The sequence below is a fragment of the Gigantopelta aegis genome, chromosome 10, assembly GCF_016097555.1.
Source record: "Gigantopelta aegis isolate Gae_Host chromosome 10, Gae_host_genome, whole genome shotgun sequence".
Taxonomy (NCBI): Eukaryota; Metazoa; Mollusca; class Gastropoda; order Neomphalida; family Peltospiridae; genus Gigantopelta; species Gigantopelta aegis.
The window spans coordinates 69219806-69239447 of record NC_054708.1 but is presented as its reverse complement, the minus strand read 5'-3'; the positions used below and the strand labels follow the sequence as shown (position 1 = coordinate 69239447).

At 37.0% G+C, this 19642-nt stretch overlaps 2 protein-coding genes across 2 annotated transcripts; both read left to right on the top strand.

The window, feature by feature from the left end:
• Positions 1 to 414: 414 nt before the first annotated feature.
• Positions 415 to 2676, top strand: LOC121384104 (glycine-rich protein 23-like). Its single transcript, XM_041514337.1, has 3 exons — positions 415 to 515; positions 1571 to 1878; positions 2562 to 2676. Exon 2 carries the CDS (start codon positions 1579 to 1581, stop codon positions 1876 to 1878), a length of 300 nt encoding a protein of 99 aa, XP_041370271.1. The 5' UTR covers positions 415 to 515; positions 1571 to 1578; the 3' UTR covers positions 2562 to 2676.
• An 11297-nt stretch (positions 2677 to 13973) lies between these two features.
• LOC121382623 (ctenidin-1-like) lies at positions 13974 to 15446 on the top strand. The gene is made up of 2 exons (XM_041512151.1): positions 13974 to 14354; positions 15332 to 15446. Exon 1 carries the CDS (start codon positions 14001 to 14003, stop codon positions 14352 to 14354), a length of 354 nt encoding a protein of 117 aa, XP_041368085.1. The 5' UTR covers positions 13974 to 14000; the 3' UTR covers positions 15332 to 15446.
• Positions 15447 to 19642: the final 4196 nt, after the last annotated feature.

Below are 19642 nucleotides of genomic sequence, written 5' to 3'. Positions count from 1 at the left end.
TAAAGAATTAAAAATGCAAGAATATTTCTGCATTGCACTGTAAAATACAAGCTACATTCAGTGTCGTGTCAATTACGCATTTGATTTTGTTTTGAAAATCTACTGTAATGTATACTGACAAATGATACACCATTTCAATCCTGCGTCTGATTTCACTTTCAAAATCACAACTTTCGTTTATTTAAGCACATTTCTTAAATCGCTAAACTTTATTTTTTGTGTTAGGATATTTGCAACCCATCAGAAAAAATTTAATCGTACGTTGACATGACCTAGCGACATTTTTCTTTACAAAAAAAAATCAATTTACTGTCAAAGGCCCCAGGAGACAAAAATGGAACGATGTAGAATGATCAAGAAATGATTAATAATTGAGTAAATAAAAAACTTAAAATTATAGACAGGAAGCATAAATCCATCAAAGTTATCAAATTTTCTCTATAAAAACGGCTCTGAAATCCTGTTCAACACTCTCGCCTCCGCCGTCTTCCGATACTATAGTCGTACCGACCAATGTAAGTAAAATAGATTGATAATTTTATGACATTTCTTTCACATCGGACTGGTACTGGTTTCGCAGGCTGGTACCCGTTTCGCAGGCTGGTACCCAGAGCGAGTTTTAACGACTCACTGGTCAGGTGTAAAACTACTACACCCTCTTCTCTCTCACTAACCACTAACATCTATCCCACTGTCCAGGAGACAGTCCACAAAGCTGAGGTGCGTACCCAGGACAGCGTGTTTGAACCTTAATTGGATATAGGCATGGACATGAGTTGAAATCAATGAATAAAAAGATACAGGGCCCCGTTCCACGAAGCGATTGTAGCCCTAAGATCACCTTAAGTGCATATGGTAGCTATGCTCTTACGGTGATCTTAGGCCTAAAATCGCGTTATGGAACGTGGCCCAGACGATTGTGGTTACGGTGAGAGGATGGTGGACGTTTACCGGTAGTTATGTAGATGTTCCTGTTTGACTAGACTAAGTTGGCGTCCAATGGGAACGACCTTGAAAGTCTAGTTTATCTATAGCAACATGTCTTGTAGAAGTCGCTATGCATTACTGTTCGAGTCATTCACCATGACAGCATTGGTTTCTTCCTTTTTGTTCTATATCAACTGAATCGCAGGTTGAAAATAACAAACACTTAAATGAGCATTTTCAATAAAGTTAATTTTCATATATGGTACAACATCAAATGTTTCTACACAGAAAATAATCATAGAACGTACTATAAGAAGAAAACAGTATTCGTTTAAAATAATTACAATATTCATCATACGGCATGTTAATTTATTTTCAAATTTAATTTGCGTTATGTTACATAGCGCTCGCCTCAGTTGAAGTCAAAACTGATTCAAACATAGGTGGACATTGCAAATACTATGGCTTTCTGTTACTTATTTTAAATTCATCGGGGTATGAAAAACAAAGAAAGAAACAAACAAACAGTGTGCAAATGTTGTGTAAAAGGCCTATTTGGTATACACGCCTATCAACGTACAGATAATATATTCGTTCATGACATCCAATATGACGAGAGATGCTCCCACTATTTCCATTTCAGTTTTCAAAATGATGAAACTCGTGATCCTCGCCCTGGCCTGCCTGTCTCTGGCAAGTGCTGGCTTCATCAAGCCTTCATACGGCTATGGTTACGGAGGATATGGCGGAGGATATGGTGGATATGGTGGAGGATACGGCGGAGGATATGGCGGAGGATATGGAGGCTTGGGCGGCTTTGGAGGAGGATTTGGAGGCATGGGATTCGGCGGCTGGGGAGGCATGGGCGGATTTGGTGGCTTCGGCGGCTGGGGAGGCATGGGAGGCGGATACGGCGGCGGATACGGATACGGCAAGAAAATGTACTATTAGGTAAACAACTGAAGATTCAAGTGTTGGGCAGTTATCCCACTATTTTGGTTAGGATTAGAGTTAGATTTACATGTGGAGTTATGGTTAGGTTTAGAGTTAAGTTTAACTGTTTGGTTTAGATTGAGCCCGGTCCCATCTTTATCCATATAGCAACATAATGGGGGACGAGGGGGTAGCATTTAAAAAAAAAATTGGAATGCTTCTCTCTCTCTCTCTCTCTCTCTCTCTCTCACTCTCTCTCTCTCTCTCTCTCTCTCTCTCTCTCTCTCTCTCTCTCTCTCTCTCTCTCTCTCTCTCTCTCTCTCTCTCTCTCTCTCTCTCTCTCTCTCTCTCTCTCTCTCTCTCTGTGTGTGTGTGTGTGTGTGTGTGTGTGTTTGTGTTTGTGTGTCTGCATGGTTTTGTTTTGTTTAATCCTAGAGCGTCTAACTTAGTTTCTTCTTCCAACTGTCTAACAAAAGTTGAAACAACTGGGTCATAAGGAATGCTAAATGTCTCTGTCGACTGTTACTTCTCGGCGTTTTGGACAGACAATCGAAACTAACAAAACTTGTGATATTTTAATATCTAATATTTATGAAACTGAAAGTTCTAATGTACAAACAAAAAGAAAAAATGTTTAAATTACATAAAACAAATATTCTTACCTTGCTCTCACTGATATCCGTATTGACGTTTCATTTCAGATCTGTACTAGTACGTTTACTTACGGATAACCTGGACACCTCGTGACAAAGAACATAGCTGTGTGTTAATATGAACTCACCTAACTCAATTTGAAATTAAAATTTGCGTTCCTAATATATTGTATGTTATTCTTACGACGACTTATCACTAACAGTTGTTTACATGACGATATAGAAAATGCAGTTATCATAATGCATTTTTACCTAATAAACTTGATTTTGTTTCTTGAAAATTCAAATTAGTAATTGATCGGGTAGCTGGTGTGTAGAAGCCCAAGAGATGCCATATACTTTGTTACATTTGCTCAAATCGTTAAAATTGTGTTTTGTTTAACGGCACCCCTAGAACACATTACTTAATAAATCATCGGCTATTGGATGTCAAACCATTGGTAATTCTGACATGAAAAGGTTTTTTTATATACACTTTCCCACAGAAAGGATGGCATATACAAACTAGTTTGATATACCAGTCATGGGGCACTGGTTACACTATTTAAAAGCATGTGAACATTTTGAAACTGTGTGTGCCCAAACGAGTGGGATGTTCGCTTGGTTGTAATCCATTCATTTGGATTACAAAGGGTCGATCCTCATGGTGAAGCTATTGAGTTTTCCTATTCCAACCATTGATTCATGAATGTGTGTGCGTGTATCTATTATCTATGTATGTATATATGGATGTAGGTATGTAGGTATGTATGTATGGATGTAGGCAGGTAGGTGGGTGGATTAGTACGTAGATACGTACGTACGTACGTACGTACGTATAACTGGATCGATGGATAGTTTAAAGTTAGGGTGTTTTTTTTTATCGACACCATTAGAATAGATTTATTGATTTATTAATCACCGGCTAGTTATTAAGAGGAAACCCGTTACATGTTTCCATTAGTTGCAAAGGATCGTTTATGTGCACCATCCCACAGAATGGATATCACATACCACGATATTTGATATACCATTCGTGGCACACTGGGTGGAACGATAAATAGTCCAATGGGTCCACGGAGGAGTATCGATCCTAGACAGACCGCGCAGCAGGCGAGCTATCTACTACTGGGCTACATCCTACCTCGAATGAATGGACGGATGTATGGATGGATGGATGTTTGTCTTCTTGTTATGTAAATGTGTTTGCGTGTGCACATGTCACTATGTCCCAGTTTTGGCGATAACTTTCACTTAGATTTATACGTCGTATTTATCTTACAGTCAGCGTATTTTCCACTACTCAATCGACAAGATGATATCCCGGTTCTTATTTCACCCACCAAAATATTTTGATTACTGTATATTTGTGTGAATCCAGACTACAGTATACTCAGGCAGACATATAACGTATAACTTTACTCTTCGCTATATTGACGATCTTATATCATTGAATAATAGCAGGATTACAGATTACCTTCTATTGATTTACTCACGAGTGTTTGAAATAAAAGAAACATCTGAAGGTATTCGATCAGTGTCACACCTCGATCTATGCATAGAGATTCAAAGAGACACAGATCTCCAAACTAAACTGTATGAAAAAAGGGATGACTTCAACTTTCCAATAGAGCAACATATACAGAAAACAAATGAACTGAAAACCAGCGGATTACCCTTCCAACCCTCCAATAATAAAACCAAAAAGCGAACCATAACAAATTAGACAAAAAAGAACAAGAACTACAGATTGAAAAACCATCATGCGGATTTTGCTTTTAAAAGTTAATGGGATCAGACAGAACAAAGTGCATTTATGTTTTGTACCGGCCTCGATGGCGTCGTGGTTAGGCCATCGGTCTACAGGCTGGTAGGCACTGGGTTCGTATCCCAGTCGACGCATGGGATTTTTAATCCAGATACCGACTCCAAACCCTGAGTGAGTGCTCCGCAAGGCTCAATGGGTAGGTGTAAACCACTTGCACCGACCAGTGATCCATAACTGGTTGAACAAAGGCCTGTGGGAAGCGCAAATAAAATATCCCTTGCTGCTAATCGGAAAGAGTAGCCCATGTAGTGGCGACAGCGGGTTTCCTCTCAAAATCTGTGTGGTCCTTAACCATATGTCTGACACCATATAACCGTAAATAAAATGCGTTGAGTGCGTCGTGAAATAAAAAAATTTAATTATGTTTTGCTTTTAGGATAAGCTCCCTCTAACTTCTGAATTCAGGTTAACAAATGCAGTACACACACGCACGCACACACACACACACACACACACACGGCTGGTACATCAAATGCCTTGGTATGTGTCATCCTGTCTGTGGGATGGTGCATATAAAAGATCCCTTTCTACTAATGTACAACTTACCAAATGTTTAATAGTCAATGATTAATAAATGTGGTGTCGTTAAACAAAACAAACTTCAGTACTATAGTTAGCAGTTGTGTCATTTTGGGCTGCTTTGATAGATAATTTTTAGCATTGGGACATACTGGGCGTCAACAAGGACACTCACCATATAAACAAAAAGTAAATTCGTTGATGCCAAAATGCAATTTGTTCTGAATTATCATATTCCCTTTTGAAAGCAGAATCCGCATGACGTGTTTTCAATGTGTGTTTTCTTTTCTATTTTGTTATGGTTTGGCTTTTGTTTTTGAGTTTAATATTTTCGTGACGTGAGCATGACGTAGATCACTTGCTGACCTAATTCGTAGATGTATATGTGTATATATATATATATATATATATATATATATATACATATACATATACATATACATATACATATACATATACATATACATATACATATACATATACATATACATATACATATACATATACATACACATACACATACACATATATATATATATATATATATATATATATATATATATATATATATATACACATATACATACATATACATACGTATATATATATGTATATATTTTGCCATTTATATGTATGTATATAAAACTGTGTATACCATATGAAATAAAAAAAAATATTGTGAGACAGTGAGCTCAGGGAACCCCAACCCTGACACTGCCATTTTATATTCTGGAGACAATAAAAAAAAAAAAAAAATCAAAAAAAAAAAAAAAAGGTCGAAGTGCGCCCAACGTTTCATTCAACATAAGAGGACTGTGTGTAATATACTTCGGCCGTGTCTAAAATACACTGTTGTTGTCTAAATCTGATACCATTGAGTCCAACCATAACATTGCAATTGCATGTTGTTAACCATTACCAACGTGTCACGTTGTATATATATATACATACATACATATATATATATATATATATATATATATATATATATATATATATATATATATATATATATATATATAAATTATATTTTATTGCCCCTAAATATATTAAGAATAAGTGAAGGTACTTGGGATATTTTTCTGTGTCTTGTTGTATATTTTCTTATTTTGTATTATGTATATTTATACACAATTATAACGATTATTGATATGACACTCATACCCATCATACTTCCAAAGTAATGGGAATGATTAAACTCCAAACGTAACGTTTAGTTGTAACATCCAGTCTATTGTAGCAATATTTTGCCACATAATTAGCTATTAAGCCTTAAGCAATTTTTATTAGCAAACATAGTATTACAATACAGTATAAAGATCGTTCCTGAAATCAGAATATAATGTGAATTCCGCATATACAAATATATTAATATTAATTAGAATCAGACGTATCCGGGGGTGGGGTTACCCCCCCTCCCCCCCCCCCCCCCCCAACATATATTCACACACTGATATATGTATAACTCATTTCACATCTGGTGATGCGGGTAGACCTCCATAATACATAGTAACATATTCCCATTCATATGATCCTATTTACAAATCCTGGATCCGCTGTTGGATCTTATGGCTATTAATTCATATATACATACAATGTACATACATACATACATACATACATACATACGTACAAAACAAACAAACAAACACACACACACACACACACACACACACACACACACACACACACACACTCGAGAGGATATTTAAACAAATTTGTTATCAATTTTGTGTGAAAGGGTAAACGAGAAAAGTTTGGCAGCCATTTTTTCAAAGACTTCGATTTGCTCGCGCCGAACAATCCTGTTCTTAAAGCTAACAACAAAACGTTTCGCGAATGCCCGCGTTAAGAAACGTAGGGCAGGTTACGCAATGACGTCCCTGCTGGCGTAATGACGTAATTTCTGAGGTTTATAGAAGTATAAGAATTATTTTCACTTCGACGTCGTCCATGAAACAAACTATGAATTAACCTTGTTTTATTTCGTGCATTAAATTTTACAAGGGTGTATTTTTATTTTGTTAAAAGTATTAATCGTTTGAAGACATTATCTGTACTGTCAAAGGACTATTTGAATAACATTATAAAGGCTGAATCAAAATGGGAGGAATTATTTCATTCCGATATCAACTGGACAAAAATATATTCAAAGCCGTTTAAGACAACCCCAGATACAAAGTTAAGATGGTTTCAGTACAGGTTACTACATAGAATTATCACAACTAATCTGTTTTTATTGAAAATTAATAAAACTAATAATAATCTTTGTACATTTTGTAAATGCACTCCAGAAACTATAGTTCATCTCTTTTGGGAGTTTATTCCAGTCAAAACATTTTGGAATGCTTTTGTCCAGCTGATACACGATAACTGTCCACACATTTATAAGTTGTCTCTTGATGCCGAGTTGATTCTTCTTGGTGAAAATAATAAAACAATAACAGATGATATTTTTGATCTGTTTTTATTACTTTCAAAGTTCTTTATTTACAAATGTAAAGTAACGGATACCTTACCAACTATTAAACATTTCAAATATGTTCTAAAATCAAGATATATAATTGTACGAAACATTCATCACAGTAAAACCCAGTTATAATGGTGTATGTTTTTGTGGGGTTTTTATAATGCAATGTTCTATGTGTATATATTAATGTATGTATGTAGGTGTGGATGGATGTATGACTCTGAATATGTATGTGTATGTCGATTTACATGAATATGTAAATATACCCTTTTCATCTTAATGCCTATATATGTGTGTGTGTGTGTAATGGAAGGAATATTTTAATTACCCCCCCCCCCCCCCAAAAAAAAAAAAAAAAAAAAAAACGCAACAACAACAATATACATAAATTGTGTGGATTATATCTATTCGTGTGTATATATTTTGCCATTTATATGTATGTATATAAAACTTTATACCATACGAAATTTAAAAAATATTGTGAGACAGTGAGCTCAGGGCACCCCAACCCTGACACTGCCATTTTATAATCTGGGGACAATAAAAAAAAAAAAAAAAAAAAAAAAAAAAAAAAAAAAAATCAAAGGACTATTTTAGAATAATACAAAGTCAAACATTTTTACTGTTTCGGTCAGCGATTTTGGAAAACGTTTTTATATTACAATACCGTTGCATAGACCACGAAAACGCACGCGTTAAGAAACGTAGGGCAGGACATTTTTGTAATATATATATATATATATATATATATATATATATATATATATATATATATATATATATATATATATATATATATATATATATATAGATAGATAGATATATAGATATATATATATCTGAATTGTTTGTCGGTTTGTTTCCAGACTAAGCTACCACTGAAATACAATATTTCTTCTGATCTGTAATCACGGAAACAATGGCTCTTAATGAACTCGCCTAAATGTAAATATTGCACAGTGGTTGAAACTGGCTGATATTTCTGCCAGATATTCGGTCGGCAAGGTACAAGTTTTGCCGGCCCGATTCAAAACATTCCAGACCAAACATCATTGATTCAAACTAAAGAGTTAATATCAACCTTATATAATTGACGGTCCGAAGGTCTGACGGGCAAAATAATGTACCGGCCGTTGGTGATGTTGACCGGCAAAAATCGGTCGGGACGGCCGTATTTCGACCCCTGCCGCATACATCAAATCACATAGCATTGGTCGCAATGTCAATACTTTCTAGTAAAAACAATAAGCTTACACCGAATAGTATCTGAGCATGTAAAAGGTCGAAGTGCGCCCCAACGTTTCATTCAACATGGAGAGGACTCTGCGTAATATACTTCGGCCGTCGTCAACGACTAAATGGTAGTGGCTACTGTGTCTAAAATACACTGTTGTTGTCTAAATCTGATACCATTGAGTCCAACCATAACATTGCAATTGCATGTTGTTAACCATTACCAACGTGTCATGTTGGCACACATTTTGTTATGAAGTCACCACAATACAGTACAGCGTCGGATGTCTCATGTAGTATTGGTACTGGTTAACAACATGTACGTTTAATGTTATGACTGAACGCAAGAATAATCAAACTGAAGCTTCGTGGCATCAGATTTAGGAACAAATGTGTATTTTACCACAGTAGCTGGCTATCATTTGATCGTCGACGATTGATGCATTATCACACACAGTCCTCTCTAGTCATCCCCAACTACATATCAATAAGGGGAGGGCTACATGTGACTCAAGCTAGTACAATTAATATTAACTGCCCTGTCATTGGTCATAAATACGACAGAAAACATTTGTTTTATTTAACGACACCCTAAAGCACAGTGATTTATTAATCATCGGCTATTTGATGTTAAGCATCTGGTCATAGTCTTAAGAGAAAACCAGCCACATGTTTTCGTTACTAGCAAGTGATCTTTTATATGCACCATTCCATAGACAGGATAGCACATACCACGGCCTTTGATATACCAGTTGTGGTGCACTGGCTGGATGAGAATTAGCTCAGTGGGCCCACCGACGGGAATGGTTCCCAAACCGACTGCGCATCAAGCGAGCACTTTAGGGCTGGGCCACGTCCCGCCTCTAAATATGGCAATGCTCGTCGTTATGAAACGCTTCATCTGGCCAGTATATTCCAGTAAAATATTTGAACTAGTCATTACCGAATCCAGAAAGAATCACAGGGGTCCTGTGACCCCCACCCGCCTAGCCATTTAGGTGCCTTTTGTAATGACTTTTTTTTTTCTTTTAAACAAAATCATCATTCAAAATATACAACCTTAAACTGTCCTGAAAGCATATTTTTGGACATCTTTTTTGCCCAACATTTTCCGGGGAACATGCCCCTGAACACCCCTATAAGTAACACTAAACCAAATACTTTCCGGCTGGGTCAAAGTTCGAGGTGCACCGAACTTTTGATAGAGAAGTTAACACCTGTGACTGGTTATAAATGTGAGTGTGTTGGTTTCATCTGTGCTAAACATGTTTGCAGTTTTATTTCATCTAGTACCACAGTGTCAAGTGGCCTTGTGCTTGGAACATGTATGGGGTACCTGTAAGAAACGTACTCAAATTTTGTGCAAAGCTAGGGGTGTTGTAAAAACATCTGGTTATGCCGAAAATGAGCCACGAAAGGTACCATTTATTTTAGTTAATACTTTGAGTATGGGGTTGTAGCGCTGATATATATGGGTAATTGTTTGGTTGATATATTGCATGTATTGTTTTTAAGCACAAACGATAACGTGGTCGTCCAATAGCCGATGATAAGATAAAAAATCTATGTAATCTAGTGGCGTCGTTAAATAAAACAAACTTTAATTTTTACTAACCTCGCTATGATGCAGACCGCTTTGGTAATGCTCGAGATTAATCCCCCACCCCCACCAATCGGGGCGTTGATTACTAGCTTTGAGAACTTCACCAAATACAGGGTTAATTACAACGGAAAGCAGGTGACAGTGACTTTAGTCTATGGAAACACACGGAAGCCAGTTAGAATAATCAAGAACAGGCCGTGAAGGAGACGCGCGCCAGGGCGGCATGGGGGGGGGGGGGGAGGGGGAACTAATGTTTACGACTCGATTCAATTCTTTATTGCCTTTAAGCTTTTACAGCTCATCAGTTTCACACAGAAATTATACATGCAATTGTATAATAATGGCATAACGGAAGGTATCACTTTAAAATACAAATAAGCAGAATATAAAACGTGAATAGAACTCTGTGCAAAACTATGTAACTATTGATTCTCGTCTTTTAAACATTGTGTACAGGCAGTTTCCTAGATTACAGAATTCATGTACATTATTAGTAGATAACTGCTGTATTAAAAGGACATTCATGAGTTTGCTGCACTTTTTAAGATGTTATCGACTAACAGAGACTTTTTGATGATTGTAATTACATATCAAATATATCTTTCTGCATAAAATATTAGTGGCTGTATATTAAACGTGTTTCTGATCGTTCTAATGTTTGTATTAGGTTAAATTTCATCTTATTTCCTAAAATATTGTTTTTTCGTACGTACGACATTATTTGAACACAAACTCCAGTTTGGGCTTCTTACAAATATACAAATATTAAGATGACCAGACACACATCGATTATACAGATGTTGATATTCTAAACAAGAAAATATCTTTAATATGCAAGTTTAATCATAGAAATATTTTATTAGTCGGAAACATCTTACAATGTAGCAACCTCAAGAATGTCCCTTTAATTTAAACATAGATGGGTGGTTTCTATAGTATATATATAATCATTGACTTAGTCACTGGCGAAGTCAGAGGCTAAACTCAGGAACCCTTTGTGGTATATAGATCGGACTTTATACTTTTAGCACTTCATTCAAAATTTTATATCGAAATTACTTTCTTGTTGAAAAAATATTAAATAGTCCGATCCTCTCTTGTTTCTCTTACTAGTATTTATTTTTGGACTGTCCTAAAATGCTCCAAATAATATAAATATTCGGCCGAGTAGTCAATTCTTTTATTTTTGGCTTGTTAACATTTATTTTATTTATTAAATTATATTAACATTTTCACTAATAGCGATTTTAAAAATTCTGCCCATTTTCAACTCTCTCTCTCTCACCCCCCCCCCCCCCCCCCCCCCCCCCCCCCCCCCAAAAAAAAAAAACAAACAAAAAGAAAACAAAAACCCCCAAACAAACAACAACCACCCAAAAAATTCTGTTCCGGACTCAGTCACTGGCGAAGTCAGAGATTGTGACCGACAGAGACGTACTTGAACCTTAATTGTATATGGATACGTTAATATGTTATCCAATCCAATCCAGTGGTAAAGCGTTCGCCTGTTTAATGATCGATCTGCGATCGATCCCCGTCGGTGGTCCCATTGGCGTATTTCTCTTTCCAGCTAGTCTACCACGACTGGTAAATCAAACGTTGTGGTGTTTGTGTCATGTGTATGCGATGGTGACTATAACATATTCCTTGCTACCAATGGAGAAATATAATGGGTTTCCTCTGCAAAACTTTATATCAAAATTACTAAATCATCCGCTATTGGATGTAAAAGACTTGGTCATTCTGACATCCAGTCTTCGAGAGGAAACCCGCTACTTGTATTCATTAGTAGTAAGGACGTTTTCTTTTTGTATTCACTATCCCACAACCACGATAGCACACACCATGGCCTTTGATATTAACACAGTGGTTTGTTTTTCAATTCCTGTTAACAGTGTTGGTATTCCTAGTGTTGTTTTACATGCAAGTTAAAAGAAGGAACAGAAGTAACAAGTTTGTGATGTAGTTTCTATTTCCTTTCCAACATGAAACATGATTAACAACAAGTTAACAACATGGTGATACAGATAATATATGTCTCAGCTCTTGGGTGTATGACATAGGTTGCGACTGACAACCTTAGTGAAATGTGCAGCAGAGCTGTCCTCCTTCGGTCTGCCCTTCGGTCTCTCCTTGATTGCCTCTTTGAGTCCACTCTTGAGTATCTCCTTCATGTTAAGAAAAAGTAATATTTATAAGATACACATGTTTGTTGTCACGTAATTGCCATGGGTTATATGTTCTTAAATATAATTATTCGCATTAGGCGTAATGACCCTTGAGATATAATGTTAGTATACAACTGTTATAACGTACAATCGTATTGACACATAATTCAGTTACATTAGTGACATGGCACACATGGATATTGACACAATGTTTATAAAATAAATAAATGCAAAATTATAGAAACACATAATATAAATTATACATACACATAATATATATAACAAACTTTGTACTTTATTGTACAAAAGTATGTTTCTGTTTTCAAAGGCTTTATAGTCCTTAGCTGATACGTTGGTGCAATACTTAAAACCCATATTGTTCTTGGTTGTTGTAATTTAGTTTCACACTAATTGGTCTGGTCTACGTTATTGCAAAATTTGCAGGTGACAGGAAAACAATAATTTGAATCATATATACACACTAATTATATAAATTACATTTGAATATAGTTGTAAATGTTACACTGTGACAATATTCCATTGGTTATGCACTGGCTGGAACGTGAAATAGATTAATCGGGTCACTGACGGCGATCGATCCTAGAGCGACCGCGCATCAGATAGGCAGCTTATGGTTCTGAAATCCTGTTCAACACTGTCGCCTTCGCCGTCTTCCGATACTACAATCCAAGGTAAGTAAAATAGGTTTATAATATTATAACATTTCTTTCACATCGGACTGGTACTGGGTTAGCAGGCTGGTACCCAGAGTGAGTTTTAAAGACTCACTGGTTAGGTGTAAAATTACTACACCCTCTTCTCTCTCACTAACCACTAACATCTATCCCACTGTCCAAGAGACAGTCCACAAAGCTGAGGTGCGTACCCAGGACAGCGTGTTTGAACCTTAATTGGATATAGGCATGGAAATGAGTTGAAATCAATGAATAAAAAGATAGAGGGCCCCGTTCCACGAAGCGATTCTAGCCCTAAGATCGCCTTAAGTGCATATGGTAGCTGGGCTCTGAAGGTGATCTTAGGTCTAAAATCGCTTTATGGAACGTGGCCCAGACGATTGTGGTTACGGTGAGAGGATGGAGGACGTTTACCGGTAGTTATGTAGATGTTCCTGTTTGACTAGACTAAGTTGGCGTCCAATGGGAAGGACCTCGAGAGTCTAGTTTATCTATAGCAACATGTCTTGTAGAAGTCGCTATGCATTACTGTTCGAGTCATTCACCATGACAGCATTGGTTTCTTCCTTTTTGTTCTATATCAACTGAATCACAGGTTGAAAATAACAAATACTTAAATCAACATTTTCAATAAAGTTAATTTTCATATATGGTACAACATCAAATGTTTCTACACAGAAAATAATCATAGAACGCACTATAAGAAGAAAACAGTATTCGTTTAAAATAATTACAATATTCATCATACACACATCATTAATTTATTTTCAAATTTAATTTGCGTTATGTTACATAGCGCTCGCCTCAATTGAAGTCAAAACTGATTCAAACATAGGTGGACATTGCAAATACTATGGCTTTCTGTTACTTATTTTAAATTCATCGGGGTATGAAAAACAAAGAAAGAAACAAACAGTGTGCAAATGTTGTGTAAAAGGCACATTTTCCTTTTGGTATACACGCCAATCAACGTAGAGATAATATATTCGTTCATGACATCCAATATGACGAGAGATGCTCCCACTATTTCCATTTCAGTTTTCAAAATGATGAAACTCGTGATCCTCGCCCTGGCCTGCCTATCTCTGGCAAGTGCTGGCTTCATCAAGCCTTCATACGGCTATGGTTACGGAGGATATGGCGGAGAATATGGTGGATATGGTGGAGGATACGGCGGAGGATATGGCGGAGGATATGGAGGCTTGGGCGGCTTTGGAGGAGGATTTGGAGGCATAGGATCCGGCGGCTGGGGAGGCATGGGCGGATTTGGTGACTTCGGCGGCTGGGGAGGCATGGGAGGCGGATACGGCGGCGGATACGGCTACGGCAAGAAAATGTACTATTAGGTAAACAACTGAAGATTCAAGTGTTGGGCAGTTATCCCACTATTTTGGTTAGGATTAGAGTTAGATTTACATGTGGAGTTATGGTTAGGTTTAGAGTTAAGTTTAACTGTTTGGTTTAGATTGAGCCCGGTCCCATCTTTATCCATATAGCAACATAATGGGGGACGAGGGGGTAGCATTTAAATTTCTTCTTGGAATATGCTCGCTCGCTCGCTCGCTCGCTCTGTCTCTCTGTCTGTCTGTCTGTCTGTCTGTCTGTCTGTGTCTGTGTCTGTCTGTCTGTGTCTGTCTGTCTGTCTGTCTGTGTCTGTCTGTGTCTGTCTGTGTCTGTCTGTCTGTGTCTGTCTGTGTCTGTCTGTGTCTGTCTGTCTGTGTCTGTCTGTGTCTGTCTGTCTGTGTCTGTCTGTGTCTGTCTGTCTGTGTCTGTCTGTGTCTGTCTGTCTGTGTCTGTCTGTCTGTCTGTGTCTGTCTGTCTGTGTCTGTCTGTCTGTCTGTGTCTGTCTGTCTGTCTGTCTGTCTGTCTGTCTGTCTGTCTGTCTGTCTGTCTCTCTCTCTCTCTCTCTCTCTCTCTCTCTCTCTCTCTCTCTCTCTCTCTCTCTCTCTCTCTCTCTCTCTCTCTGTGTGTGTGTGTGTGTGTCTGTGTCTGTGTGTGTGTGTGTGTGTGTGTGTGTGTGTGTGTGTGTCTGCATGGTTTTGTTTTGTTTAATCCTAGAGCGTCTAACTTAGTTTCTTCTTCCAACTGTCTAACAAAAGTTGAAACAACTGGGTCATAAGGAATGCTAAAAATCTCTGTCGACTGTTACTTCTCGGCGTTTCGGCCAGACAATTGAAACTAACAAAACTTGTGATATTTTAATATCTAATATTTATGAAACTGAAAGTGCTATGTACTAACAAAAAGAACAAATGTTTAAATTACATGAAACAAATATTCTTACCTTGCTCTCATTGATATCCGTATTGACGTTTCATTTCAGATCTGTACTAGTACGTTTACTTACGGATAACCTGGACACCTCGTGACAAAGAACATAGCTGTGTGTTAATATGAACTCACCTAACTCAATTTGAAATTAAAATTTGCGTTCCTAATATATTGTATGTTATTCTTACGACGAAGTATCACTAACGGTTGTTTACATGGCGATATAGAAAATGCGGTTATCATAATGCATTTTTACCTAATAAACTTGATTTTCTTTCTTGAAAATTCAAATTAGTAATTGATCGGATAGCTGGTGTGTAGAAGCCCAAGAGATGCCATATACTTTGTTACATTTGCTCAAATCGTTCAAATTGTGTTTTGTTTAACGGCACATTAGTTAATAAATCATCGACTATTGGATGTCAAACCATTGGTAATTCTGACATGAAAAGGTTTTTTTTATATACACTTTCCCACAGAAAGGACGGCATATACAAAATATTTTGATATACCAGTCATGGGGCACTGGTTACACCATTTAAAAGCATGTGAACATTTTGAAACTGTGTGTGCCCAAACGAGTGGGATGTTCGCTTGGTTGTAATCCATTCATTTGGATTACGAAGGGTCGATCCTCATGGTGAAGCTATTGAGTTTTCCTATTCCAACCATTGATTCATGAATGTGTGTGCGTGTATCTACTATCTATATATGTATATATGGATATAGGTATGTGTGTATGGATGTAGGCAGGTAGGTGGGTGGATTAGTACGTAGATACGTACGTACGTACGTACGTACGTACGTACGTATAACTGGATCGATGGATAGTTTAAAGTTAGGGGTTTTTTTTTTAGCGACACCACTAGAATAGATTGATTGATTTATTAATCACCGGCTAGTTATTAAGAGGAAACCCGTTACATTTTTCCATTAGTTGCAAAGGACCTTTTATGTGCACCATCCCAAATACTGGATATCACATACCACGATATTTGATATACCATTCGTGGCGCACTGGGTGGAACGATAAACAATCCAATGGGTCCACGGAGGAGTATCGATCCTAGACAGACCGCGCATCAGGCGAGCTATCTACTACTGGCTACATCCTACCTCGAATGAATGGACGGATGTATGGATGGATGGATGTTTGTCTTCTTGTTATGTAAATGTGTTTGCGTGTGCACATGTCACTATGTCCCAGTTTTGGCGATAAATTAATATTAACTTTCACTTATATTTATACGTCGTATTTATCTTACAGTCAGCGTATTTTCCACTACTCAATCGACAAGATGATATCCCGGTTCTTATTTCACCCCCCCAAATATTTTGATTACTGTATATTTGTGTGAATCCAGACTACAGTATACTCAGGCAGACATATAACGTATAACTTTACTCTTCGCTATATTGACGATCTTATATCATTGAATAATAGCAGGATTACAGATTACCTTCTGTTGATTTACTCACGAGTGTTTGAAATAAAAGAAACATATGAAGGTATTCGATCAGTGTCACACCTCGATATATGCATAGAGATTCAAAGAGACACAGATCTCCAAACTAAGCTGTATGAAAAAAGGGATGACTCCAACTTTCCAATAGAGCAACATATACAGAAAACAAAAGAACTGAACCCCAGCGGATTACCCTTCCAACCCTCCAATAATAAAACCAAAAAGCGAATTTGACAAAAAAATTGACAAAAAAGAACAAGAACTACAGATTGAAAAAGCATCATGCGGAGTTTGCTTTTTAAAGGGAATGGGATCAGACAGAATAAAGTGCATTTATGTTTTGTACCAGCCTCGATGGCGTCGTGGTTAGACCATCGGTCTACAGGCTGGTAGGTATTGGGTTCGTATCCCAGTCGAGGCATGGGATTTTTAATCCAGATACCGACTCCAAACCCTGAGTGAGTGCTCCACTTGCACCGACCAGTGATCCATAACTGGCTCAACAAAGGCCATGGTTTGTGCTATCCTGCCTGTGGGAAGCGCAAATAAAAGATCCCTTGCTGCTAATCGGAAAGAGTAGCCCATGAAGTGGCGACAGCTGGTTTCCTCTCAAAATCTGTGTGGTCCTTAACCATATGTCTGACGCCATATAACTTTAAATAAAATGTGTTGAGTGCGTCGTTAAATAAAACATTTTTTTTTAATGTTTTGTTTTTAGGATGATCTCCCTCTAACTTCTGAATTCAGGTTAACAAATGCAGTACACGCACGCACGCACACGCACACGCACGCACACACACACACACACACACACATCACGGCTGGTATATCAAATGCCTTGGTATGTGTCATCCTGTCTGTGGGATGGTGCATATAAAAGATTCCTTTCTACTAATGTACAACTTATCAAATGTTTAACATTCAATAGTCGATGATTAATAAATGTGGTGTCGTTAAACAAAACAAACTTCAGTACTATAGTTAGCAGTTGTGTCATTTTGGGCTGCTTTGATACATAATTTTTAGAATTGGTACATATTGGGCTTCAACAAGGACACTCACCATATAAACAAAAAGTAAATTCGTTGATGCCAAAATGCAGTTTGTTCTGAATTATCATATTCCCTTTTGAAAGCAGAATCCGCATGACGTTTTTTCAATGTGTGTTTTCTTTTCTATTTTGTTATTGTTTGGCTTCTGGGTTTTTTTTAGGTTCGGGGGGATAATCCGCTAGTTTCCAGTTCATTTGGTTTCTTTGTAAAACTAACTTCAGTCATTAGAAACAGTGTTTGTAGAAATACAAAACAACCTTTTATGTCGTGAAACTATTTCTTCTTTGACTACAAACACCCTCTTAATTATAACACAAGCACAATCACCACACACACACAGACACGGCAAGACAATACGACACAGCACAATACAAATACAATTCAATTCAATACAATAAAATTAATTGCGATCTGTATTGCAGCGTTTGAATCTTCACATTGGTCAAAATTAAATGTTACCAGGAAAAAACAAAACAATTTAAGAACTAGTTATACCTATAACAGAGATGACCAGAATGATGGCATTATTAGTTAAAATCTAGCCAACCGTTAAATGCATTATATTAAATTTGACAAAGTACACCCATAAACATACACATACACCCCCACACCCCAACCCAACATCTGCATTCGATTCGTAATAAAATATTTAATATTTGTATATGCCCACTGGCAAAGCATAAAATAACATAATCATCATATCTAAGCACTATTATATTAAATGTCTCTTAAACGAACTTGAGATTGATAATTCGAGCAGTGGCCACTATATAAGGCCACTATGTTATCTAAAGAAGAAATATATAAAAGAAAGAAAATTCGAATCTTTCGCTCGGCTTGAGCTTAAAATCCGAAGACATATGACCGGGTGCAAATAAGGTGTGACATTTGACACACACACACAAATTCCTTAAACATGCACAAATCACATATTTTTGGATGGGGTACATGTTTTATTTAACAAAAAAAAAGAGAAGTTATTTGCATGCCATCAAGGTTGATGTTTATTAGAAATATATAGTCGTTATGGTTGGGACATATTTCGATATGGTTGTAGATGTAGATTTCGGCATGCTCTATGAGTAATATCTCGAGAAAGCTGAGTCCCTGAAATAAAAAGATGGTAACATGCATTAAGGAAAGCTGAGAAATTAAAATGAACACATATAGCCACATACTATTGCATGTAGGAGGCATAATGCAGATTGGGAACTGTACCGTTATGGTTGGGACACATTTAGCAGATGTAATTTAGGATACAAGTGCAAGTGTTATGTACAGAACATGGTTAGTAATGTTGGGAAATTGTAGTCTATGACCAGTATTATCCTATAAAGCCTTTTTCTTTATTATATCTTCTGAATTCTGAAGTACCTATCCATGAATGTTAGAAATAAGCAATTTATCATCGGCTGTTGGATGTCAAACATTTGGTAATTTTAGCATAGTCTTAGAGAAGAAGGAAGGAAATGGTTTATTTAACGACGCATCCAACACATGTTATTTACGGTTATATGGCGTCGGGCATGTGGTTAAGGACCACATGCTTAATAAAGAGAGCTACTGCAGATGTGGCCTTCAGAGCATGCAGTGAATTGGTTAAGTGTGGTTGCAAGAGTGATACCAAAGCAAAAATCTAAGAAGACTCACATTAGACGTTGCAGCTTTACCACGTAATTTTGTGTCTCCATATTTTGTCCCTTTTATACAAATATTCTTCTAATGATATTTTGAATGATATAATTGCATTTCGTGTCCGCATTTGCTCTGGTGCTACTATACTGGTACTATTATATTGTTAAATGGCACGATGGCCACCATAATATTGTATCTTGCAGAAGTGGT

What these genes read in the sequence shown, in the direction of transcription:
- LOC121382623 (XM_041512151.1), top strand. Translation starts at nt 14,001, where the DNA reads ATGACATCCAATATGACGAGAGATGCTCCCACTATTTCCATTTCAGTT.
- LOC121384104 (XM_041514337.1), top strand. Translation starts at nt 1,579, where the DNA reads ATGATGAAACTCGTGATCCTCGCCCTGGCCTGCCTGTCTCTGGCAAGT.